Consider the following 27308-nt stretch of genomic DNA (forward strand, 5'->3'; position numbering starts at 1 on the left):
CATTCCTTATTTACCTCCAAGCAAGTGATCTCACACCTTCAGAGATCTAAAGTGAGGGCATGAAAAATGGGCTTCACCCTCAGCTTTGAATTTACTTGGCAGCAACTGTAAAAATAATCAAAACGCCATTTTCTCTTCAGTTGTAGAAGGACTTTCAATAATTTACCTTGGGGTGTATTATTCAGGTCTGCTTCAAATACCTTCCCCAGAAATGCTGGCTTGGAATCTTTCAGCTAAACAGGCTTCAGTATAATGTCTGCATAATTAATTTTTCACTGTTGTATCAGATCCTTTGTGTTGAGAATACTCAGAGAGCTGCCTGGTTGGGACTTTGATCCAATTCTAAACTGCCATATCCAAACATTTCCTTGGAGCAGGAATTCTTTCCTCAGATATTTGTGTGTGCTGAGGTCGGGGTGGTTCAGAGAGCTCTAGGTCTGGCTGATTTTGCACAACCACAGAGCCAGGCTGTGTGTGTGAGTTGTGTTTGTGCTTTACTCCGTGGGCACAGTGCCTGGAGATGGGACAGAAGTGTGAATCCAGCTGGCAGGTCTGAACAGGGCTTTTACAACTGGTTTCTACGAGTCCATTTGCTTCTCTCCTTGTGCTTCAGGAATGTGGGGAAGAAAAATTTGTGTTGTTTTGCTGCTGAAGATGCATGCTTTACTCTGAATATATTGACTGGTGGATTTTTCCACAAGCTTTCCTTATCCTTTCTTTCCATAACAGGTTGAAGTAATCAGCCCAAAAAAAAAAAGAACACAGAAAAAAACCTTTTCTCTCCACCAAAACTCATCCATGTCTTTCAAAAGCAGCTTGAGTTGTTAAACATGTAATAAATTTGTTAGCAATTTAGAATAAACCTGTCATCAAAGCAAAGGTTTTAAATATTTATTGGGGGTTTTGAATGCTTCACCTGTTCTTTGTTAGTTTGCAGTACAAGCTTGGCAGGCTCTGCTTGGAAGAGACACTCTAGGTCATTGGGAGGAATATTTTTGCTCTTCCATCTGAGCTACATTTCTGTTTGAAGGATGGAATTAAATTGTATTTGCTTTAGGAGGACACAAGTTGCTTCCCACAAGTGCCAGGGATGGCTCCTTGGATGGGCAGGGCTGGCTGACACCTCATGTGATGCAGGTTGAGGGAAACAGCTGAAAACCAGATTCTGTATATAAAATGCAGGTTTTTCATAGTTTTATCATTATTGGTTGGAGCTTTGGAGATTTTATTACTTCTGGGTCAGGGTGGCCATTGTCATTCCTCTGACACTGGAATGGGAGCACTGACCCAAAGGGGGCAGAGATTGATGGGATTTTGGGATGGAATTGTTCCCTGGGAGGGTGGGCAGGCCCTGGCACAGGGTGCCCAGAGAAGCTGTGGCTGCCCCTGGATCCCTGGAAGTGACCAAGGCCAGGCTGGATGGGCTTGGAGCACCCTGGGAATAGTGGAAGGTGTCCCTGCCATGGCAGGGGGTGGAATGAGATGATTTTTAAGTCCCTTCCCACCCAAACCAGTCTGGGGCTGTGATTGTATCACAATGCAATTTAAGTTCTTTTCACTTGAACAGTCTTACTCAAGACTTGTACTTCTTGCACTTCTCTTTCGGAAAAAAAAAATCTGATTTTCTTGGGAACATTTTCTGAAATTCCATTTGCTGTTTTGAGTCACATTTCCGTCAGGTTTCTGGTAAGAGGGCAAATAATTTCCTTTATCTCATCTCTGACTGTGCCTTGTTTCTGCATATGGGATATATTTAATGTTTGATTTCAGGTCTGCTGTAACCTGTCAATTGACATTGACTTCAGAAAGAAGCTGTGTAAGAACATTGATTTAATTAGTGAATAACAGGAAACCTATTTGGAAAAGTTGCAGCTTAATCCCAAGGATACAGTGTTGCTTTGGAGTATTTTTATTCTCTTTTTATCAATTGTCCAATATTTTGTGCAAATGCAGGATTTCATGTGCTGGGCTTGCACATCCTCCCAGACCTCCTGTTCTGATAACAGTTGTTTTCATTTTTAACCACTTATTGTAGCTTTGAGGGCAATCTCCTAGGAGTGCTGCTGGAAAAATGACTTTTCTGCTTTGAACTGAGTTGCTTGGGAGTCAGATTTCTGTGGGGAAAGCACTTAAAAATATATGTGGAGGTTTTCACATCCTCAGTAACTTAATTTTGGGGTTTTTTTTTCCTAATTGAAGTTAAAATAGCTCCACATATTTGGCATGGCCCAGGGTTGTGTGCTATGGTCAGTGTTCACATGGATCTAAAGGACCATTCAATGGAATAGCTGCTTAAATTAAATTATTTTGATGCCAGATCAGTGCTGAGCATCCTCTGAAGCTACAGATGTTTCCTTCTTTAGTATTTTCTGAATTTCTATTTCTGGGAATTCATGATGCAAATCCCTGTCTGTTTTCTCCCCATTTGAGTGTGTTTATGTTCAACTGCTCAAATTGGAGCAGTAATTATGTACTTTTCTGGTTTAGATGAGTGTGTTATTGGCCCTGGAGGACTATTTACTTTCTTTAACTGGAGATTAATTTTTTTACAGTTCAGTATTTCAGCAACACAAGCATCAACATTTTGCTGCATTAGAGAACAAGTTTTATTTCCCATTGTCCATGCAGCAGAGTTCTTGGTCATGCACAATGCTGCTATTTCTGGATAAATACCATCTTTATTATCTCCTTTGTACATGTAAACCCCCAGTTTGGTAATAAATTGATATAATTTTGATGCATTTTCATCAATTGAGGTAGTGAATGCTCTCTAAGAGTTCTTCAACCAGTGATCCTATTTTTTCATCTTGCAATCACTGGGTATTTCTTTGTAAATCTGTGTAAATTGTGACATAAGAGGTTTGTTTAGGGATCTGTGTCATGCTGCCTGAAACGTATCATTAAGCAAATTTGGGAGCTGAAGGAGTTTTGCTTCAGCAAAATGCAAGCTTGGAGAGTTTTCTCTGAAAGCAATTTAATAAAGAGAGATGAAGTTTGTAACTGATTTTGGATGCATGATTCCAAATAAGTCTTTCCAGCTCCCACAATTAATAATTTCTGCCAAATTAAGACTTTTCATCTCAAGAAAGAGCAGTGCACAGGAAATTACCCACAAGAGGGGGGAAAAATACTTATGGCAATGACACCACAGGGTGTCTATTCAGTAGTTGGTGGTTTTTCCCTCATTTTGTAGGTAAATGGCAGGGATATTTTAGGTCCTTGTCACCCCCTGTGTGTCCTGCCAGTACCTCTGAACAACTCAGGTCCTCAATTCCCTGATGGTGCACCCAAGCTTCTGCTGCAGGTTTCATCTCAGTTGGAAACTGTGCTGGTTTTGCTCTCCAGCTGTTTTTCAGTTCGCAAAACAAGGAGTCTAAATAAAGCTTTTTCTTTCCTCAGGTGGTGCGGGATTACAATCTCCAGCTGTTCTTACAGGAGAACTCCGTGTTCCATAAACCTCAGCCTTTCCAGTTCCAGCCCAGCGAAAGTGACACTGTAAGAGCCCTGTGAATCCCTGCAGTTACTTGGTCTTGCTCTATTTTAAAGCAGATTGTTCTAAATGGGGAGGAGAATCATGGGTATCCCAGTCTGGTTTAACCTCGTGCTGGTTTTTTTGGGAAAGAAGGGGAGAGTGGCCTGGTTGCAGGAGGTGGGTGATGGTAAAAAAAGCATCAAGCAGGCTCTACATCATCCACAAAAGAGCAGAATCTTTTTTTGGCTTCCAGATTGTGACTAACAGTCCTCTGTTTCACTGCTTTCAACCTAATTCCTACTAAATTTCCTTGCCTTTTTATCCTGCTGGTGAGGTTCTCATAATTTTCAATAATACTGGGTTACAACTGCACCAAATAAAGTGCCCCTGCACACCTAATTGCTCAAAGAATACTTAGAGATACATATAGAGAGTTACTAAAAATAATACTGTTAAAACACTGCATTCCAAAATAATATCCAAAAATCTTATCTTGGTTTCTGTGTTGCTTCCAAAGCAATCATTAATGACATTAAAATTGGGTAAATCAGAGTATGTAAGTGCCTTTCCAAACAGCACCTTGATTAAAGTGGATTCTTGATGTCCCATTGACATTAGTGATGTTATTTTAAGAAACAGCTGTTTAAAATAAGTTTGGATCTTTAAAGCATATAAACTTTTTCTGACTTGAATTCTTTATTGAACTGACTTGGGCACTCCTGATCTGCATTCAAGTGATTCAGATCAAGACCTGCCATAAGAGTGATTTTCCCAGTCACCCTGACATCTCTGACTGGCTCTCCTTTGTATTTCCCTTTTAACAAACTGTGATTTTGATTTTTATTCCAGAAAGAGTCAGTTATTCCCATAAATAAATGTTTGGACAATGCTCTTGGGGGGGATTGTTGTGGTGTCTGTGCAGGACTGGCTAATGCTGATGGGTCCCTTCCAACTCAGGATATTCTGTGATAAATTTTAGGTTGTTCTTGATAACAGTGAGCAGAATCTTTCTGAGTCTTTGCTCTGCCTCTCTAACCTTTGCTGCTATGTTCTCATCCCTGTGCACTCCCTGCATCCAGAGTTTTAATGCAGTTCAGCTGGTGGAGATTGAGCCCTCACCTGTCAGTGCTATGAGAATGACCATAGCAGAGGTACCTGGGGGTGTTTCTGGTCTGCCCTGTGTTATCCCTGTGCATGTGGGATGCTGAATTTACACTCTGGACAGGTGGCAACAGAATGCACAATCTCTAGATATATAAAACAGAAAAGGTAAAAAAAAAATTTAAAAAATTTAAAAAAGCTTTTTTCACAATGAGGCTTCAAGGAGGAAAAATCAATTTAAGGGTGTTATTCGTGGGGGGCAGCTTCACACTTCTCCTGTGTTCTTGCACAAGGTTTGTAATTGATGTTCTAATCTGCTGGGGCATGAATTAAAACTTCCCAGCTCAAGACAGTGCTGTGTGTAATTGGTTGTTGCTCCTGTGTGAGAGGGAAAGGTCTGAGAGCTGCAGGCTCTGAGTATGCCCTGGTGAAATGCAGCCCCATTGCTGGTTTCATTTGGCTCTTTTTCCAGAAGGCCATCCCCATGGGCAGGAGAGCTGGAAGTCACTCCCAGTAAACTCTGCAGTGTGAGGAATGCCAGGATTCTGTGCCATGGCACTTGTGTGGGCTCACGGGGTCCATGTGTGCTGCTGGTGCTGCCTGACTCCAGGAATTTTTGGGAAGCAATGAATGGGTCCTTCATGTCTCAGTTCCTCACTCCTTTGCTTGGCTAACCCTCTTGGGCTGCAGAATTCCTGCATTTCCTCAGTGCACTGCAGCTCTTTAATCTGCAGCTGCTTAGGCTGTAACCAGTTTTGCCCAAAATAATTCAGTTATGCTTCTTTAGGATCCATGTAGCTCAGCTGACAGGATCCTACCTGGGCAATCCCGATTTTAATCAGTAAGTACAAGGGAATAAAAGCTCTTGCTCAGGCTTTGAATTGGTCAGAAACTGGGTGTTTTCTAATTGATGGAGCAACATTTTAATTGCAGGAGAACAATTACCAAGCATTCTTTTGCCACATGTTCTGTTTCTAGATGTTTTGCAGAGGTTTCTCAGTTGGCTTTTAATTTCTGTGGGTTGTGCATGATAATTTTCACAGCAAGGACTGTAAGAAAAAAGTAGAGTCATAAATACATCTCATCTAAAGTTTAATATGAACCTTTTCCAAGAACAAGTTGCGGGCTCTCTTCAGGCTGACCCACTGGGCTCAAAATTCAGAGTATTTAAGTGTTATTGGATTGGAGTTGTGAGGGCTGTAGGCAGGAAGAATGTTGTAAACAATATGGATATGGAGCTCTGAATGGAGAGATCTGAATTCTGGTGGAAATTCCACTTTTCCATGGTCCATCCCAAACTTCAGTTTTATTACCAGGATTTCTGTGCAATCCTTGAGTCAGGGACAGCTCAGTTTGCTTCCAAAAGGATCCCAGCGTGCACGGTCAGAGCCTGCAAAGGGGTCTCTTCCTAAGAAAGGAAGGAATGAAACAAGCTTCCATCAACTTCCAGGAGTTTTGATCCCAAAAATCCCAGTTGCTCTAGGTAAAATATACACTTTTGAGTGCCCACCAAGAGAAAACCACTTCAAAATGTTTTACATCAATCAGATATTTTCTTTTATCTAAAAAAAAAAATGTTTGAGCTGGAATTTAATCAGTGGTTCATGTTACTAAATTACTTAAATTATTTCATTGTCTTAGTTCATTTTGATGGACATAAATTCTTAATTTTAAAAAAGAAAGTTTTCCAAAAAATCCCTAAAATAAACCACTTACCCTTGAAGAAATGGTTTGTTTTAAAAATACTCAGAAAGAAATGATTGATCAGTTCCTAGCAAGCTTTAATCCTCTCCAGAAATGGATTCCCAACATGGATTTATAGGCAGCAAAGCAGAGAATGGAAAAGAATCTTTTAAAATACCTTTATCCTGCCAAGCAAATCCAGTCAGCACATCTTCCACGGAGGCTGCTGTGATACTCCAGTTTAATCATGCCCCATCCTCCCACGAGGACAGGGCAGCAGAGAAAGGAAATTGGCCAGCTTTTCTCTGTTTCCTGCTTGCAAAAGCTGCTTTTTCCTTGATCCCAGGGTTATCACGTGAGAAAAGGAGGCAGGTGACACAAAAGTGTCCCTGGAACGGGAGGAGAAGGGCCCTGAAAAGCTGACATTTTATTTCTGGGGTATTTTTCCTGTTTTTTATTCACTGTTTCCTCAGAGAACATGGGGACAAGCTGTGGCCCAGCTGATTTCTCCCACAGCTTCTTGACGTGAAAATAATCTTGCTTTCCCCCTCTTAATTTGCACAAAAACACCTCAGGTGCTTCAGTGGAAAGTTTTGCAGTTTCCCCCCATGTAAGTTGGCTGTTTTATGGGTAGATTGTGAAAATAAAGATGAATTTCCCTTCACTCTCAGAAGAACATCTTGGAATTTGTCAGCATCTTCTGTGAAGGAATTTTATATAAGTTGCATTAAAAGGGCCCATATTTCTATATTTACTGTGGTCTGTACATTTAATACCAGAACAGACTGGTTTTAAGTACGACTTTCTTGAAGTTAAACCTAAAAAAAATAATTAAAGTTATTTAATTTGATCAACTTTTTAATACTGGAACTGCTTTTAAGACTAGAACCTTTTAAGACTGGTTCTAAGTATAACCTTTTTACGGCTAAATACATATTACAAAGAAGTAATTATTTAATTTTATTCAGTTTTAGGGATTCTTTTTGAGGAGAATTACAGCCATTCAGGTAAAGAAATGATCAGTGGGTGTGAGTGGGCAAAGCTCTGCCTTCCTTCTGTGACTTGACCCATCTTGTGCCTGTCTAAAACTGAATTTATTTAATCCCCCTCTCCCCAGTTGTGCTCAAAATAAGATCTGAGATCTGATATTTATATTTGAGGTTGATACTGAAGAAAAAGGAAAGTTTAGGGTCTACTGGGTGTTTAACTTAGGTTGAATGTGAGGATCATTTCTGATTTTCTCTTAAGTATAATGAGCTGAAGTTGGCTCCCACCCTAATGGATTTTATTTTAATTTTCACCACCTAATTTTAATTTAGAGAGCACATAGAATTCTTTGGCTTTTAGCAGTCAGGAAACAAAATTAAAGCAAAGCTCTCAGTATTTTCTAACAATGAAAATCAGAGAGCAGAAGTTGCACTTGAAAGAAGTGGCCACTTCAGAACTGCAAATTTGTTTATATTGCATTGAAAATATCCACAAAATCAATTTTTCTGGGTCAAACTTGATTTTAAAAGTCTTTTTTTTTGCCTTTGTTTACCTAATGAGGGCAATTTTTCCATATTTCTGGTTCTAATAGATTTTTTGAAAAATAGGCTGGGAATGGAGCTGCTGTGAGGGCTGAGGCAAATGAGGATAATTATGAGGGTGAGAATAGAAGTAAATGAGCAAAAATACTCTGCACTCTAATTTCAAGATTAATTTCAGTGAGAACAATAAAAACCTTTAAAAATAAATAAGATTCGAATTCATTTTAATAAAAGGGTTGTGCTTTTCATGTCTTGTATGCAACAAAAGTTCTTAATACAGAAACATCAAGGCCTAAGAATAACAAAGCTTTGTTGATCGGTGATATTTAATAAAAATCAATACTTTTAAGATTCTAGACTTCCAAAACAAAAACAGAAAAACTGAAACAAACAAAAAAACCCCAAAACCCAAAACAAAACAAAAAAAATCCCTGCCCAGTCCAATGTTCCTTTTCTTCTGCAGCCCCCTCATCAATTTATTAGATTTATATAATATTGTCTAGTATTAATAATATATTATAAATTTGTTAGTTTAAAAAGCAGCATGTGGTTCTATAAAGCAGCAATAATAGGTTGATTTGGATTTAGCCTTATTGTAACATATATGTGATAATAATAATAGTGGATTTAAAGTTTTTTTTGTTATTCTGAGGGGGGAAGAAAAAAAACCTTTATGCAAAAAAATCTTACTTTTTAAAGATGAAGAGTGTCCGGTTGGAAATTTACTGAAATAATGAGTCAGCCCCAGCTCGCTCTTGGCTAAATTAAAATTAAATTAATTCAGCAATAAGAGACTGAAAGGAGCCCCAAAGTTGGCTCACGATTTTCTCAGAACTGCTGAGTTTAGCAGTGAGTTGTGTGAAAAATGTCATGTGTGTTCCTTCCTCCTCCCCAGAGTGTTGCTCTGCAGCATTGGCATGGAAACTTCTTGTTTTCACCTCCTTTTAGAAGAAATGCCTGGTTTTAAGCTGTGTTTTCTGTCAGTGCTTTGCATGCAATCAATGTTCCCTGCTTTTTGTCTTGCTAGAAGTGAACTTTTTTAGGCTTCAGCCACAAAAATAAGGAACTTTGAGGCTCAAAAGCTGGTTTTTTTTTTTGCTTTCAAGACAGCACTGTGCCATCTGCATCGGATATAACCAGATAGATAAGAATACAGGCTGAATTTGGCCTGTTGGGAGGCAAATCCTGCACCTGCACCAACATTTCAGACCAAAACAGAGAAGTGACATTTGGCTGCAGCCTGAATGCTTTTGTTAATTTAAGAAGCAGCACTGCTGCCCCTAAGCTTTTTAGCTGCCTGGAGCCATCCAGAACTTTGTGTTTGGTTTACTGATCGAATTTTTAGCACTAAACACTGTTTTTGTTGTAACCCAAGCCCTGAGGGAACAGCAGAATGTCCATCTATGTTTAGCTCAGGTTTTTTGGCTCTCCCTTCATTCCTTGGCCACGCAGAGTGGGTTTGGTTTCCCTCTCTTTTTGGAAGAGGTTAAATTGAGGCATTCCAGGCCTGAAAGCACTTCAGCTTCATGGAATAAATCAGGATCAGACCCTTCAGTTCCTCCACCTTCTTCCTTGCAATTTGGACTTTAATGTCCACAGCAGATAAATCTGGTTTAGCTCCTTTCTTCTCACCTATTTTTATGGCAGCTGGGTTTTCATTTTCTTGATGTTCCTGTCCAGTCTGTCTTTTCCAGAGGGTACAGAATTAAGGCTTTTCATTGCCACATTTTTATTTTGTTTTATTTTTTAGACCTTTAAGCAAGGGTGGGGTCTGCCTGGGTGCAACACTGCTTCATAAATAACTAATAAAAGTTTGATCCTACAAAATTCCTTTATTTTTAGTAGGCCTTAAAGAGTAGCCACAAACGGCACATTCATTTTTTCTGGTCAAGTGCTTTTGATAAATAGACTAAAACCCAAAATCACACTTGGGGTAATGGAGAAGATAATCAAGTGACTGAAAAGTCTGGATTCTTTCCATATGAAAATGAGCTGCTGAGTAGTAGCAAGAGCAGTAGGAACACTGAAAATATGTTATGGGCTGTTTTCACTCTCAGATGTGTGATAGGGAAGAGGAAATGTCAAAGATTCTGCTCAGGTTTAGGCTCAGGTGGAAGCTGTGGAAGAAGCTGTGTGATAAACTGGGAAAAAAACTGAGGTGAAATATTATCTTAAGGATTGGACGTACCTAAATAAATCCATGCGTTGTCTTCTCCAGGTTTATAATGGGATAGCTTAACAGAGGTAATCAAAGAAGTCAGTAATGAATGAATATGATTCTTTAAATCCACCTCAATAAAAGCCAATTTACTAATTAAATTGAGGGGATGGGTGAAGAGATCCTCACCTGAAGCTTCACCTTCCTACCTGATCATCCCAGAGCTGGCCCTGTGCCTGTACCTCTCCTCTTCCTCTTCTGGGCTGCTCCACACCTTACCTGACAATTCCCTGTGCTTGGAAAGTAACTCTGGCTGGCATTTCAGACACTGAGAATAGAGGCCAGGTTCAGTTTTGGCAAAGAACTTCTCTGAACCAATTTTGCTTCTTTTTCAATTATATCCCCTGATAGGCTGTCAACCAGTTAGTGGTTTTGTGTCTTCCATGAGGACAGTGTAATCTAAAGGCCAGAAAAATCTTGTTTTCAGAATGACTTCAGTTTGCCTTCTGGTGTCTCTTGGTTTTACCCCAGTTTGTGCCAAATGCTGGTGTAGATGAATAAACTCTCATCCTTCCTTGACACAAATCATTCCACTTTTCCTGCTAAAATGCCTGATAACAGCATCTCTTCTTCTGCAACAGCTGGAGGCTTCCCTGCTACCCTGAAAATAATTCCATGTCTTTCTCCTCTCTTACCCTTTCCTGATGGCTAACCTTGGATTTCTCCTGCCTAAACAACCTTTTCATCATTCTGGGCTTTTCCTCTAGTTTCAAACTCCACCTGATGAAGAAAAATGGTGTCATTTGAACCACACAGAGTGAGAAATTTGTGACACAGGCATTTCTTTCACACTTCAACAGCTCTGTGCGTATTCTCTCTTCTTGAGTCAGTTTATAAGGGATTTTTTTTGGTTGATCTCAAAGGCTGGGCAGCATTATGTCAGGACTTGTGATAAAAGGAATGCAGAGGGGTTGTGGATTGCAGCGACTGGATCAGGAAAAAAAAAATCATAGGGACTGGTTGAGGTTGGAAGGGATCTCTGGAGGTTGTCTGGCCCAGAGCTGGTTGTCCGGGACTGTATCCATGTGGCTTTTTGATATCTTCAAAGATGGAAGATGGTTCTTTGACTCTGTGACAAATGGAAATGATGGAAAGATTGGGAATGATTTCAGTCATTCCGTGCTGGGAAATGTTTCTGTTCAGTTCAGCCTGTAGACAGTGGAGAACTATTTCATCTTGCTTAACTGGAACTTCTTGAGGGGGACAGTTTTACTTTTTGCCGTTGACACAACTAAAGCAGGAGTACGATAGAACAATATCAAAAATGTGATTGGAAATTTCAGTCTCTGTTTTGCAGACAAACATTTTTGGACAGAAACTGCTGTGCTGTGCTAAAATATTTGATGGCTTAGTGGTTGGATCACAATTTACAAAGAATGAGCCCCTTGGTCACACTAAACCTTTCATCTTTAGGAAGAAATTGTTCCCCATGAGGGTGGGCAGGCCCTGGCACAGGGTGCCCAAGGAAGCAGTGGCTGCTCCATCTCTGGAAGTGTCCAAGGCCAGGTTGGACAGGGCTTGGAGCATCTTGGGACAGTGGAAGGTGCCCCTGCCCATGGCAGGGGTGGGGCTGGATGGGCTTTTGAAGTCCCTTCCATCCCAAACCATGATTCCATGATCTTTGCTTCCTATAATGCCTTTTTACTTTGGGAATTGAATTCTTGTGAACTTTTGGCTTTTGGAGTTGCCTTCCCACAACCTGGTCCCATCCCAAAGTTCACCAGGAGGTTCTTGTCACACCTTCCTTGTTTCATAAGAAGCAAGACCCCAGGCTGATAAATGTAACACAGAGTTACCCTGTAGGCAAACACAGAGGTAGCCCAGGGCCTGGGCCATCCTGACTCATCCCTTGTTGCCTGTTCCAGAGCCGACAGCTGGAATCAGAGACAGGAACGACCGAGGAGCACAGCCTGAACAAGGAGGCACGGAAATGGGCGACGCGGGTGGCCCGCGAGCACAAGAACATCGTCCACAGCCAGAGGGTAGGTCTGGGAAAAGCGTATCCCTTGGGACAGGAGCTGCTGCCAGCACCAGGGACTCACCTGGGGCCTGCCTTCACATGGGTTTGAAAAGTCTGTTCCACACCGGGTAAATCCGTGAGGAATTGGCTGTTAAATCTAATGCAAAGAGGCGAAGTTAGATGCGAATTGATAAATTTATTTCTGTGTCTGTGGCTGATCTTTGAAGAACCATGGGCTGTGTTTGGGCATCAGGCGGCTGGGTTTTGGAATGTGTTGAATGTGTCTCTTAGGAGGGAGAATAAAGACAAAAGTTCCTTGCTCTTCCCCCGAAATATCCAGGTATGAAAGAGTCTGCTGTGCTTTCACAACAGCCTGCCCAGTTTCCTGGTCATCCATACAATTCCAACCCCTGAGCACAGCATCAGCTGGAGAAAAACAACATCCAGAATGCTCGGACATCTCTGGGAAGGCTCCAGGGAGACCTCAGTGTCCCTTCCAGTGCCTAAAGGGGCTCCAAGACAGCTGGAGAGGGACCTGGGACAAGGGGTGGACACAGGGAATGGCCAGAGGGCTCAGCATTAGAGTGATCACCTTTTCTTTCCTGGGATGGACCTTTGTCACCCAACCCCAGCATCCAGACAGTAACTGATTGTCACAAATACCTGTCTTTGGCATCTGCTGCACCTGTGGTGTGTTTCCTTGTTCCTGGCAGACCCTGGAAGAGCTGGAGTGCCATGGGCCCGTGATGTCCGAGCAAACCCGAGCTGAACTGGAGCAGAAAATAGACGAAGCCAGGGAGAGCATTCGCAAGGCTGAGGTACAGAGGAAATTCTTTTGGCATTTTCATTTCCTTCCCACAGGTAGATCTTTGTTACAGCTTCATTTCTTGGTGGAAATAGTATTTTTAGCATCAAAACCCAGAGAATTTTAAGATTTTTTTCTTTTCTTCATTTGGTATTTGTCAAATCACTGACTGAACATTTTGAAAATCCAGATCAGAAGAGTGATATTAGAAACACTTAATGATGAAGAGTGAGTCCTCTTACTGCACTTTTCTCTGTCAAAGGTCAAGAATCTCTATATTTACGGGCCTTATCTGAAACAGATTGAAAAAAAATCTCATTGTTTTTTACTAATCTCCTTCTGCTTGAAGGAATTTATACCAGAAAATGGTAAATGGGATTTTATCTCTGTCTTCATATTTTTAGGTCCTAGAAGCAGCTGCCATGTGCTGTTGTGGTGGGTTTTGTTACACAAACTAAATCTGACTGTTGATGGGAAAACATTGGAAATGATCCTTGTATCTCTAATTTTACTGTGAGGTGCTATTAAAAGGTTTATGGAGGATTTGAGACCTGTTGTAGGTTAAGACTCAAGAAAAACATAACTTCTTATTTGGCTGCCAGTGTTGGGCTGGTCAGAGTGAGCTGTTTTCATGGCCACTGACTGAAAAACCCCACTGCAGGCAGCAGGATCTGATCTGCTGGGTTTGGGTGAGTGGGTTGCTTAATTAAAACTGTAGAAAAAACCTAATTGTTTCAGTGAAGTGCTTCTCATACCTCAGAGTACCTGATGTCATTAGGAATGTGATTTACAGGTGAAGGGGTTAGAAAATACAGAGCAAACTTATTCCTTCTCCTGGCAGGAGAACTATCAGGCTCCTTTTTTTTTTTTTTTTTTTTTTAAGCAAATGCAGGATATGTGTTTTTTAAAACCTAATTCTTACACAAAGTGGTTTAAAAACCTGTTTTGAGTAAATTATTTCCAACAGACCATACACCAAAATACTTGTGTATATACATGCATAGTTAATGATTAAACCTGCAAGGATAAAAGCAGCAGCAAGAAATCAAATCAGGATAAGAAGTTGCCAAAGAGAAAGTTCTTGCAGCAAAATATTATAAAAGGTACAGATTAAATCAGTCTGGAACTTATGTGACTTAGGAGAGAGGGAAAGTGCCAAGAAGTGGAAGTTTTATATATTATTTTCTCTAAGAGATGTATTTTAGGTAATTCAGACAAATAGTGTATTTTCCTGGTTTTCCAGTGTGTTGGAGTTAAACTATCCCTTACCTTCCTAACATTTAACACATGCCATGCTTTACAGGGAAATATGGTGCCAGTGCCAAGTACTTGAGGATGAAACTCAGTGACTGGGGGATTTTTGCCAACTTCTTTCTCTTCTGCTGCATATTTTAAAGACATGCAGTTATCCCTGAGCTTTTGGGATGGTGTGGAAACCGCTTTGTGGACTTTTCTTTATTGCCACCAAAGCTGTTTATAGTGTAGCATTGTTTATTTTTTTCAGATAAACCAATAAGTGAATTTAGGGGGATTTTATTTCCACTTGGGAATGGCTTTTTCTTTTAGCCCTGTTGGTCCTCACTCCCCTGAGACTGAGCTCAAGACCACAAATCAGACACACACAAAATCCTAGAGAAGGGCAACCTAAGCTTTGAGCTAAAACCTGTTCTTTGGGAATGCAATTATAATTGCTTGCAGTGTGTGAAAACCAAACATTCCTGCATATTAAAGTGCACCTGATTGAGTTGGAATTACTGAGGGTTGGGTTGGGGAGTGGTATTTGTACAAAAAGTTATTTAGGCTGTAGGGAGGCTGTGGATTTTGTTCTGGTATCACATCTGAAGGTGTGTGAGGATGACACAGAGATTTGATTTTTATTTTATTTTTCTCTTGAAATGCTTGTGATTTTTATGGAAATTTTTATGCCTGTTCTATCCCATTTTGGTTTCTTGACTAGTTAATTTTCCTTTGCAAATCCACTTTCTCCCTTTTTTTCTGTCCTCATCATTCCTGAAGGGGAAGACAACTTCACAAACACATTGGGATTAATTCTTTCTGGTTTGGTTAGAGAGGATTTTATTGGTAAAGGTTTTTTGGTTTTTTTTTTTCCCAGGGTGTATTGGGCATAGAAGTGCTCATCTCATTGCCCTCTTCCTTGGAGACCCTGAATCCAGGGAAATCTAAGCCCTGGGAGGAGCTGAGGAGCTGTTCCATATGGATAACTGGATTTAACAAGTACAGGGATGTAGAAACAGGTGTAATTTGAAAGTACAGCAAAGGAATTGAGTAAAAGTGTGCTCAGGATCAGGAAATATTGGAGAATCCCAATTTTTTTTGTCTTCTGCAAGATGGATATAAAGCTTCACATTGGCACATCGACAGCTCAGTGGGCTGTCTCTGATCTTTTTCTTCCTGGGATAACAGCTGTTTTTCCTTGTGATGTTTTCAGGGAGCAAACTCCTTGATTAGAGTCAGGGAAAAATTAGGATTTCCAGCAGAGTGCTGCTGTGCAGGTGATACGTGGCAGATGTGACAGTAACTGATAATAAGAACACACATTTTTGTGTTAAAATTGGAAAATACGAGCTTTGTTAAAGGAGGGGGTTTTTTGTTTGTTTGTTTGATTGCTTCTTTTAAAAGGAAATGTTAAAATAATGTTAGATTTTTGAGTGATAATACCTCTGGCACTGGCAAAGAAGTAAAATTGACTGTAGTTAATGACACACTGTGGAGTTTAGATCCAGAGGGATTCTATTCTTATCCCAGCAGCATTGAACCACTTTGATAAAGACAAGCCCTGAGAGCACGAGGTGCTCCTTCAAATTGAAAGTGGCACAATTCAGGCATCAGCTGTAAAGGAGATCAATTAAAAGTTTGGGAATTGATACTGAAAACTGATTATTTGTGAAAATAAACCATTCTTGGAGCTCCTCTGTACTCACTCACCCAATTCAGTTAATTGAAGTAGAACTTCTGTGATTTCAGCTTTGATTTCTGTAACAGTAGGAAGGAAGGGAGGAATTGAGCTTTCCATTTTCCCACTGCCTGAATCCCTTTATCTTTCAATGACTGGAGACAGAAATTTACTGGCAGCAGAGCCCAACTCCCCCTGGCTGTCCCCTCCTGTCAGGGAGTTGTGCAGAGCCACAAGGTCCCCCCAAGCCTCCTTTTCTCCAGGCTGAGCCCCTTTCCAGCTCCCTCAGGAATTCTCCAGCCCATTCCCAGCTCTGTTCCCTTCCCTGCACACCCTCCAGCCCCTCTTCTCATCTCCCTTTTCCTCTCTCACACCAGAGGCTCCAGCGTGGCTCTCCCCAAGCAGTTCAGTTGTCCCAGGGCTGACAAGATTCTTCTCCAGGATGGTGGGAGATGTTTCCCATTTGCTCTCAGGTCTTTGGGCCTCCACAGCAATTAATCCTCTTCCCACTTAATTACAGGGGGATGTATTTTGTCTCCTCATCAGGATACCTACAGCTCTCCAGAGAGTGTTTGTACCTGATTAGATCTGGTTAAGGCTCACTGCAGTGCTGTTTGCTCTGTTTGATCAGCTCAGAGGTGTAGGGCCATTTTTAGTTGTACCTGGGGGGCTGATTTCTCCCTCTCCTTGTATTTGGCTGTGGATATTTATTGCTGGGTTGTGTCACAGTGGGAACAAAGCAAATTCCATATGCTTCAGGAAAATAAATAAAATGGAATCACAGAATCACAGCATGGTTTGGGTGGGAAGGAGACCTTCAAGATGATTTAGTCCCAACCCCTGCCATGGGCAGGGACACCTTCCACTATCCCAGGCTGCTCCAAGGTCTGTCCAACCTGGCCTGGAGCACTTCCAGGGAATAAGGCTCCTAATCCAAAAAGGAGAATTTGTAAAATGCCCCTCGCTGCCATCTCTGGTTGAGCTCAGGAGACAAAGGCTGGGTGAGCAGTGCAGGGAACCAGGTGCCTTCCCTGCAGGAGATGTGTTGGAGCTGTTGTTCTTTCCAGGTCAGCAGATTGAGGACTGGCCTGGAGAAATCCCAGTGACATCCACAGAGCAGGAATTTCAAACTATCTTGGTGAAAAGCAGTTTAGTGAGGGGTATAATGACTTTTTACATGGTGGGTAATACCAGGACACAGGGAATGGTTTCCCACTGCCAGAGGGCAGGGATAGGTGAGATATTGGGAAGGAATTCCTGGCTCTGAGAGTGGGCAGGCCCTGGCACAGGGTGCCCAGAGAAGCTGTGGCTGCCCCTGGATCCCTGGCAGTATCCAAGGCCAGGCTGGACAGGGCTTGGAGCAGCCTGGGATAGGGGAAGGTGTCCCTGCCATGGCAGGGGTGGGAATGGGATGATTTTCTAGGTGATGGGCTTTGGGGTGTCTAATCCAGCCTGTGCCTCATTCTTACTGACTGTTTTGGCTCTGAAATGTCCATTACATTTTTCACTCTATGAGGAACCAGTGTTCACCCCAGGACCGCAGAGAAACGTGATAATAAATGTTTGCATGCATACATTTTACAGACACTTACTTCCTTACAGAATTTGGGTGATGTCCATTCAAGCCCCGTTCCCAACAGCTTGAGAGCCATTTCTTAAACCCTACAGCTTCAATACTTAGGGATCTTTGATGCTTTATGTGCCAAAGCTTGCGAAAAACCCATCTGCCACTTGGGCTGGAGCTGTGCAAGTGGATTCTTCTCCAGGAATAGCTTCCCCTCTGTTTCCTTAACCTTGGAATTCCCTTGGGAGAGGTGTTATGTGTACCAGTGCCTCATTTCCTGCTTGCTTCATGTTGGATTTCAGATTATTTAGCATATAAATTAACTGCTGGAATAGCTGTACAAACATCCAGCCCAGCCTCCCACTTAGAACAGAAACTCACTCAGTGTAGTGGTGGAAAATGTAATTTATAAGCTAATTCCCCACCTGGTGCAGAAAAAGGATCCAGATTTTAGGTGAGTTGCGTTGGACAGGATTTATCTTTTTGGTTGGGGTGGTTTTGCCACAGTTTTGGGTTTTTCACCCCAGACCCCAGCAAGGCAGTGCAAGTGGAATTTTTTGGTTTATTTCCTCATACATCCCTACTTTAACACAGCAGGCTGTGATTTGAAACTGAACTGCATGGAATAAGACTCACTTTGAGTTTTGAGAACTTTAGGGCATTCCAAGACTTAATTATAAATCAGTTTGATTTATAATCATGCCTATTACTGTATCATAATTTCAGTGGCCCAAAACTTAAATTTTCCTGAAGAGAACGATTTCATTTTAATACTATTTCATTTTAATACCTTTTTCAATTAAAAAGCCTAGAATTTCAACAGAAGTGTTTCTAAGTGGGGACAGAAATAAAGGTAATGGCTTTCCAGAATATTTTGCCAGAATCTCTCCACATTGATTTCTTCCTGGCTAAAAGAATTTACCAAATGAGAGCGTCCAGCCACTTGGGGACATGGTCAGTGGTGGCCTTGGCAGTGCTGGGGGAGCAATTGGACTCCCATGGTCTTAGAGGGGTTTTCCACCCTCAATGGTTCCTGTATGATTTTTTTTTTCCTGCCACTGAAAAAATTTCTCACAGAAAATGGTTTGAGTCTCCTCATAATCCTAATTTAATTTGATTTTAGTATCTGACCAAGCTCCTAAGTGCAACTTCTGTGTAAAAGAAATAATCCTGAATTCTTCAGGAGAAAAAAAATCTGGGCATGGCACAGGGTTTGTTCTGCACCTTGAAAAGCCATGGCAGGTAAAGCAACTCTGCTTTCAGGAAAATCCATTTAAAACTGGCTTTAACAAAAACCTAAACCAGAATATTGAAGGGGCAACATTTGCTGCATTTCTCTGTGTTTTTTTTACCCCAACACCTTTATAAATGGCTTTGTAGGACTTGGATTCGAGGATTTGTGGGATGTGAAGGAACTCTGGGTTTCTTTCCACCCCTTTTCTCTCCTGGGAATGGGAACAGCTCTGTAATGTTCCTGCTGGCCTTCATTTCCATGCCTTGCAGAACAGTTGTGTATCTTCATCTTGAGTAAGCTGTGGGTCAAAAAACCATTGCTTAATTAAGACTGGAACAGTAAATAAACAAAACTATTGCATCTCCCATGTGGAGCAACGTCAGGTATGTGAGGAATAGATAACAGTGTTTATATTTTCTAAAACTTGGGTGGTTTTTCCTTTCATCATCTTAGATCCTCCCAGCAGAAAGAACAGTTTAGAGGAGCAGGAACCCCCCAGAAGAGTTTGTACATTTTGTGGGTGGCTGATGGTTTTTTAATCCGTGTAAGAATACCCCAGTCCTCAGCTATTAACCAGTAATTGGTGACTGTAAACAGCAATTTTGCTGTTACACAGGAAAATGTTTGTCCTGCAGTGAGATTTCCTAACAATGAAATTTGGGCAGCACCCAGATTTCAGAGCCAGTGCTGGATTCCAGCATTCCTGGGCTTTGGAAGCATAGCTGCCTTCCTGGAGATGCTCAGAGTTGCTGGGAGTGCCAGTGGGCACCTGATTGAAGATATTTTTGAGTCTGTCAGTGGAGGTCACTCAGTCAGGGGGCACAGCACGAGTGTCCCTGGGGACTCCAGTGGGAGGCAGGGAAAACCAGGGTTAAAGCCTTGTTTAGTTTTTAATGTGATGATCTTTCAAGGGAACAAGACTTTGAGAAAAGCTTGTGACACAATGTGGTGAAATCACCACTATTGCCCTGTTTCCTTCTTATTTAACATTTTATTCTGGCATAATGAAAGCATCAAACCCCAGCTCGTTCAGATGGAGTGATGCTTGAATGAAATGTTTGTATCTTTATAGAATCACAGAGTATTTGAGGTTGGAAGGGCACTCCAAGATCATCAAGTCCAACCCAGCACTGCCAAGGCCATCACTAAACCATTTTTAATGTGTATCTGTTCCTGTGTGAGAAGTAGAATAAAGTTCTACTCCTGAGTGGTATTTTATTTGTATTTTTCCTACAGGTAGGAAGCTGTTAATTCTGGTCTACCAGCATGATTATTTAGGTAAAAATATAATTTCAGCTTGTAAATAACTTTCAAGTGCAGGCCTGACCTAATGCTTCTGGTGCTTTTATGGCTTGTCTGCAATGGAATGAAACTCAAAACATTTGTGGTTTGGAACAAACATTTGTTGACTGTTAGGGCTCCTGGGTGTAAACAGGGAGGGGGAACTCCATTGGATTTGCTGGGTACATTGAATTAAAACCTCTTGTCAAGTACACTCAAGGATTTTGGAGCAGCTTGTTTATTTTAGCTCACAATTTGTACAAACAAACTACAGGAGAGGAAGGACTAACACCAACTGCAGATGTTTGTAGCAGTCTGGACCAATGTTTATTGCTGTAGCATAACTCAGCCTAATTGGAAACTGCATAATGAGGTAAACAGCAAAACAACTGGGCTGAGCAATCCCTTGGTGGAGGCACAGGGAAAGTTCTCATAAATGGGTGTCAGGATGTAAAGGCAAGTTAGGGGAGAGCTACTTCACTCCACAAATACACACATTTTTATATATATATATATATATATCTTCAAGGCCAGGCTGGACGGGGCTTGGAGCAGCCTGGGGTAGCAGAAGGTGTCCTTGCCCATGGCAGGGGGTGGCACTGGATGATTTTAAGGTCCTTCCAACCCAAAACATTCTGGGATTCTGTGAATAAGTTGCCTTTGACAAGGTTGTTCTCCCTGCCCTGTGCAGCTGCAAGGTTGGAGTGGGTTTGTTGAAAATCTTGGATGCTTAGGAACAGGAAATAAGGGATGCACATTAATGTATTGAATGTTTCCTCCTTTTCTCAGCTCTCTGAACACTATTTACTTTTAATCATTCACCTGGAGACCCCTTGCATGAAGAAGTGGCTCAGTGGCTTTGGCTTTTCCCATGGGAAAAAACCTCTCAAAGTTGTCCCATCCTCCTTTCTCCATCCCTGATTACAGTGCAGAGCATGTGCACACAGCTGTAGCCATGTGAAGTTTCATCTGACATCATAAATTTCCCTCTTACAACTGACCTACTCCTTAAAAATCACATTTCTTCTATGCAGAATTTAAAATGTCTCTCAAAAGTGGTTTGACTGAGATAGGTTTAAAGTCACCTTCACAAATTAAGTGAAAATTGAGACATTTTTCGGGGTTCAGCTTAATAAAGTTAGCAGTCATTTCTTTTCTGATTTATTTTCTTAGTAGAAAGAGATGATTCTCTGATTCTGTAAGTACAGCAGCATATCAAAAACTAAAAAAAAATACCTGTATCACTTCAGCTCAGCACAAAATTTTGTATGGAGTAAGGATTTGTGTAAGAGAGAAACACCTACCTGGCACCCATTGGCATTTGAATTCAATGTACACATATTCTGCATAGTCTGCTGTGCTTCAGCCCAGCACTACTGGATAGGGAATTTCCCTCTAATTTTTGCCTGAACTCACCTGGTTTTGCTGGTTTTGCTTGGATTCCCAGTGCTGCTGAGTGCTTGGTGTGTCAGGGATGCTGCAGTGAGGTGCTTCAGATCCCTGTGGGAAGGGCTGGAAGGGAGAGAAAGGAGATGAAACTTTGCCACTTGCTAAAAATGACCAGTGCTGTGAAAGGGAATGTGGGAAGAATTCCAGGCTGGTTCAGTGGGTTTCTGTTGCTGCCTCCATCAGTGACTCACTGAAGGATTTTTGAGAAGTCACTTGATTTTTGTTCCTCTGATGAGCAATGGCAGCAGGGGGTGTTGAGAGGGCTGGTCTGGACAAAAATACCCTCAGTTTTATCCCTGGGTTTGCCCTCCACTTCTTGATGCAGATCTGCTCTTGCTGAAATCCTGAATTTCTTCACACTGCTCTTCTCATTCCTCCTGTTTAGACTGTGAACTAATTTGGATCAGGGTGGTGCTTTGCCATGAATTTGTTAAATCCTTGGCTCCATCAGCCAGCCAGCGTGCCAGGATGCTGAAGTGAACCCAGCTGTCAGAAAACCTCCATTTTCATGCTGTTCTGAAGACAAAAATCCTGAAACTGTTTGTTGGAGTGCAATACTTACTTAATTTGGGGATTATTAACATATTGTGCTTCCATAACAAATGAGTTTCCTGTGATCTCTGGCACGTGCTGATGGAAAACAGCCTCGCTCGGGAGTTGGTGGGTTGGTGTGTGTGTGTATCCTGTCAGGTTTATTTGTGTTTCACATCCAGCTTAGTCACCACCTGGAAGGGTCTGCACTGTGGATATTCCTAATTTTAAAAACCTTGGGAAGCACTGGGGTCATTGGACTTCAAAGCTACACTGAACTACTTAAGGGTGTGAACTGGGAGTGGGCATAAACTCAAGGGTGCTGCTTTAAAAAACACCAACTGGTGAGACTGGCTGGGCCTCCAGAAAACCACTGCCTGTGTCTTGGCTCGCACCACATTCCTGCAGGCAAGGAAACGAGGAGTGGGGCTCATTTCCACAGGGAGCAGCTTCAGGAGCCCTCTGGATGGTCAGAAGATTCATGGGGCAAGGTGGGACCCTGAGGAACTCTGAGCTCTGTGCGTGTTTGTGTCCCCAGATCATCAAGCTGAAGGCAGAAGCGAGGCTGGAGCTGCTGAAGCAGATCGGGGTGTCCGTGGACACGTGGCTGAAGAGTGCCATGAACCAGGTGATGGAGGAGCTGGAGAATGAGCGCTGGGCCAACCTGCCCTCGGTCACCAACAACGGCTCCGCGCACCTGGTACGGATTCTGGGGGGAAACATCTCCCCAGGGCTGGGGGATCTCGGATTCCCTGGGGGAAACATCTCCCCAGGGTTGTAGGATCTCGGATTCCTGGGGGGAAACATCTCTCCAGGGCTGGGGGATCTCAGATTCCCAGGGGGAAACATCTCCCCAGGGCTGGGGGATCTCGGATTCCCTGGGGGAAACATCTTCCCAGGGTTGTAGGATCTCGGATTCCCGGGGGAAAACATCTCCCCAGGGTTGTAGGATCTCGGATTCCCGGGGGGAAACATCTCTCCAGGGCTGGGGGATCTCGGATTCCCAGGGGGAAACATCTCCACATGTTGTGGGATCTCAGATTCCCAGGAGGAAACATCTCCACAGGGCTGGGGGATCTCGGATTCCCAGGAGTAAACATCTCCCCAGGGTTGTGGGATCTCTCCAGGGGCCGCTCCTGACTTTGTGTGGGATACAGCAGGTCCAGAGGAGACCCCCGAGCTGCTCCAGGGCTGGAGCCAGGCTGGCAGAGCTGGGGTTGCTCATCTGGAGAGGAGAAGGCTCCAGGGAGAGCTCAGAGTCCCTTGCAGGGCCTGAGGGTGCTCCAGGAGAGCTGGAGAGGGACTGGGGACAAGCAAGGAGGGACAGGACACAGGGAATGACAGGGAATGACTTCCCACTGCCAGAGGGCAGGGATGGATGGGATATTGGGAATTAGGAATTCCTGGCTGGGAGGGTGGGGAGCCCTGGCACAGGGTGCCCAGAGAAGCTGTGGCTGCCCCTGGAGCCCTGGTAGTGTCCAAGGCCTGTGTTTCTTTGAAGTTTCATTAATAATGTTATCTTGAGCTCTTTGAGTGTGCAGATCCAAGTGTCAGCCCTCCAAAATCCCAAAGGAATTCCTGTGCTGAGTTTCACTTCAGATCCTCTCTGGTCACGATAGATGAGGATTTGTGGCTTAGCTGTGTTAAACAGTGATTCTATTCCATTCCTTTTTGTACTCCACCTCCTTCGACTTCCCTCTGTGCCTGTTGGGCTGCTCCCAATCCCCCATTCCCAGTGTCTCCAGACATGGCACAGTTAGCCCTGGGGCTGAGCCCCCCGTGCTGGTCCCAGGGTCATCTCTGCAGGCGATGCCACAGCCTGGGAGGTTCAGCTCTGAGTCTCATTTTCCCCTTTTACACTTACGTAGGCTCCTGTATTTAAAAAAGGCTCTGTTGACCTTGGCAGGCCGGACAGGGACAGCCCAGAGATGGAATTCTTAGAGCTGGGACCAAAATTATGCCAAAATTTAGAGGAATTAACTGCAGTTTGTAACAAGCAGCACTTTCACTCCAGCCTGGAGGAGTGGGCAGTGTTTAACAGAGCTGGGGAAGGGACTGGAGCACCTGGAGGGGCTGAAGGAGCTGGGAAGGGGCTCAGCCTGGAGAAAAGGAGGCTCAGGGGGGACCTTGTGACTCTGCACAACTCCTGACAGGAGGGGACAGCTGAGGAAGTTGGGCTCTGCTCCCAGGCATTAGGGACAGGACCCATCTGTGTATATGTGCAACAAAACAAGATAGATTTATATATAAATATAAATTTGTTTGTTTGTTTGTTTATATATATATGTCCACTGTTTTTTAAATTTATATAATCCACTTTTCTGATCACCTCCCTTGCATTTCTTCCTGCGTTTGCTGCCTGTCCCACACCTTTAGTGTCCTTCTGTCCCATACATTGATTCCTTGCTGATGCCATCCCCCATCCCAGACCCTGCAGAAGGATGAGCTGTGTCAACCAAACCTCTCAGTTTCCTGTTTTCCCTCTCCATGCCTGCTTCCCAAATGATTCCAGCCGAGGAGGTGAGAGCAGCCCACACGCTGAAAATGAAGGCGTGGTTCTCCTCCTCATGCTAGAAAAGCAGGAGCAGACGTTGCCCAGTCCTTCTGGACATGATTTGCTGATTTCCATGTCCCAGCTGGATGTCAGCCCTGGCTGCTGGGACCATGCACAGCAAAAGGCAGAGAAACAGGAGAGGAAACCTCAAATTTGCCACAATTTGTGGTTGGTTGCTGATCTCCCAAAGCATTGCCCAGCTGTGGGACAATGTTTTGGTTATCCCAACATCCTTGAACACGCCAAAGGATAGATGGAGGCAAACTGCTCTTGACTGAGAGTTAGTGAGGAAGAAAAAAAAAATCACCAGAACTGTAAGGATTTGGTTTGGAAATAGTAACATAAAAACTAATTAAGTTCGAATGTGATGAAACTTTATGCTCTTCTAGTCCAGGACTAGAAGAGCCAAGGTATCAGAGACCTGGTTTAGGGAAACTGCACTGGGAATTTGTAGGCTCAGCTTAACTTTTTTTTATTTTATCAGTCTCTCACTTTACTGAAGGGAGCACCAAATTCACTCCCACATTAACAGGAATAAACACAGGGAAGATGGCTCCACATAACAGTGTTGCCTTTGATTCACAGAGCTGTTTTCACAGAATCATTCATCATTTTTCACATGAGATAAAGTTATTTTTTCAAAACATAACCTGGGCACGAGGCCGAAGCACAGCTCCTGGCAGTCTTACCCCAACTTGTACTTTTCCAGCACAATGACTTCAGGTTTTATTTAAACTTTTATAGCAAGTTTTTACAAATCTTCCTGTCTCTTAAGAATTTTTGTAATAAACTGCAGCAAATCTGTTGTGTGGAATACACCAGCTAGAAGGTTGCTTTAGGGGTTTAGTTTTTCAAACTTTAAATACTTCCACTGCAGATTTATTTTATAACTCGTGGTCACAGGTACATTAATCTTTCAGTAGCATAAATTCCCTTTTTTCCAATAAACTGTTTTTTATGCCATTGCAATGGCATCTCCAAAGTATTTTAGTCAGAGATTATGTGAAAAATGGATTTTATAACTGTCCAGCAGTTGAGCTGGAGCTTCCAAAATCTTCTGCAGTACTTCTTAAAGTCCAGGTGCTTGTGCTTGAACAAAGCTGAGTTACTTTCAACAACAATAAGTCATAAAAAACACACACTGGAAAATATTGACCAGCTCCTTTTTATTGTTATTTTTTCACCACTTTTTAGCAGCTGCTGTAATGCCATCTGGAATTTGTTTTACCAGGTCAATGCTGATGCAGAAAAGGAGGAAGGTGAAGAGTTTGAAGACAGCATGGATGTTTTTGATGACAGCAGTTCTAGTCCTTCTGGTACTCTCAGAAATTACCCTCTCACCTGCAAAGTTGTTTATTCCTATAAGGTTAGTGATTTTTTTTTTGATTGATTGATTAGAAAAATCAATTATATAAGAACAAATAATAAATGTGCCTTTGGGAGCTTGAGGTTTGTTTTTTTGGTAGGGTGAGATTCAGGGAGGTTCTCAAGGAGAAGGGATTTTGTGAATGGCAGAACCTTCATTGGGATGTTTTAAATCGTGTTAAAGCTTTCAGTTTTTTAACAAACATCACTTCTAATGAAAGTCTAGATGAAAATGTTCTCTCCACTACCCATGCCTTGCCCTGAAAGACACTTTTCTTTTCCATCCTTCCTGTCCTACATTCCAGGCTTCTCAGCCAGATGAGCTGACCATAGAGGAACACGAGGTGTTGGAGGTCATTGAAGATGGAGATATGGAAGACTGGGTAAAGGTATCATTTTCTGGGCTTGTTTCCATGAACTCTTTCAGAATAGAAGCTGGGATGGGAAGGAATGCTGGGATTCTCTTCGGAGCAGTGCTCCCAAGCAGAGAATGCTCCTGTTGTTGGTTCACAGGCACGGAACAAGGCGGGACAGGTGGGATATGTGCCAGAGAAGTACCTGCAATTCCCAACCTCCAGCAGCCTCCTGAGCATGCTCCAGTCCCTGGCTGCGCTGGACTCGCGATCCCACACCTCCAACAACTCCACGGAGGCTGACCTGGTGCCAGGCAGCCTCAATGGAGACTCCAATGGTAAATCCCACTTAAAAATACCTAGGATATCGAGCTGGCTCTTGGAAACACTCTGGACATTGAGTCTGGGAGATTTTCCCAGACTTCTTGGAATCACAGAATCGTTAAGGGTAGAAAAGACGTCCAAGATCATGAAATCCAACTCTTGACCAAATCCCACCATATTGCAAAGTCTACTCATTTTTTAATCCTTCCAGGCATGGGAACTCCACCATTTCCCAGCCTGTTCCAATGTTTTAATCACTATTCCAGGGAAGATATTTTCCCTAACATCCAACCTGAGCATCCCTGAGTGCAATTTGAGGCCATTTTCTTGTGTCTTATCTCTGGTTTCCTGGGAGAAAAGGCCCCATCTGGCCACAACCTCCTTTCAGGGCATTGCAGAGAGAGACTGACCTGTATCTGAACACTGCCATTCCCAGTAATTATCTCAGTAATTACCTCTCTCATATTAAATCTGCATAATTCACCTCTTCAGCTCATACAGCTGAGATTAAAATTAAGGAGAACTGGAATAATCTGGCTCAGCAATAACAGAATCTTTAAAAGAACTTCAAAATCCCCAGCTCCAGCTATCAAACTTGGTGTATACTTACATTTTTTTCTTAGCTCATTGGGTTTCTCCTTTTCCATTTTGCAGTCTGTTTTGTAAAAGCACTTTATGATTATGAGGGGCAGACAGATGATGAGCTGTCCTTCCCAGAGGGAGCTATCATCCGCATCCTGAACAAGGAAAACCAGGATGATGATGGCTTTTGGGAAGGAGAATTCAACGGCCGCGTTGGGGTCTTCCCCTCAGTGTTGGTTGAAGAGCTCACGGCCTCAGAGAATGGAGAGACTCAGTGGATTGGGGATATCCAGGTATGGAAAGAGGTGTTGGCTTGGTTTATTATTTGCAAAGTTCTTTCACTTCTTGAGGGGAAAAAAAATTGAAACCAGTTTAAGAAAAAAAAAAAA

General features: G+C 42.6%; 1 protein-coding gene across 4 annotated transcripts in view; it reads left to right on the top strand.

The window, feature by feature from the left end:
* Positions 1-27308, top strand: part of FCHSD2 (FCH and double SH3 domains 2) — a 119840-nt gene that overhangs the window by 88172 nt on the left and 4360 nt on the right. For 2 of the 4 annotated variants that reach the window (XM_068180414.1, XM_068180412.1), the window contains exons 10-18: positions 3400-3495; positions 4552-4623; positions 11869-11985; positions 12677-12781; positions 22280-22441; positions 25527-25661; positions 25966-26049; positions 26174-26351; positions 26992-27212. In XM_068180414.1, the coding sequence (XP_068036515.1) occupies positions 3400-3495; positions 4552-4623; positions 11869-11985; positions 12677-12781; positions 22280-22441; positions 25527-25661; positions 25966-26049; positions 26174-26351; positions 26992-27212 (1170 nt within the window). The remainder of the gene's footprint in view (positions 1-3399; positions 3496-4551; positions 4624-11868; positions 11986-12676; positions 12782-22279; positions 22442-25526; positions 25662-25965; positions 26050-26173; positions 26352-26991; positions 27213-27308) is intronic. The other 2 variants (XM_068180415.1, XM_068180413.1) reach the window with 1 other exon arrangement.

Source organism: Anomalospiza imberbis, chromosome 2 (assembly GCF_031753505.1).
Source record: "Anomalospiza imberbis isolate Cuckoo-Finch-1a 21T00152 chromosome 2, ASM3175350v1, whole genome shotgun sequence".
NCBI classification, from domain to species: domain Eukaryota; kingdom Metazoa; phylum Chordata; class Aves; order Passeriformes; family Viduidae; genus Anomalospiza; species Anomalospiza imberbis.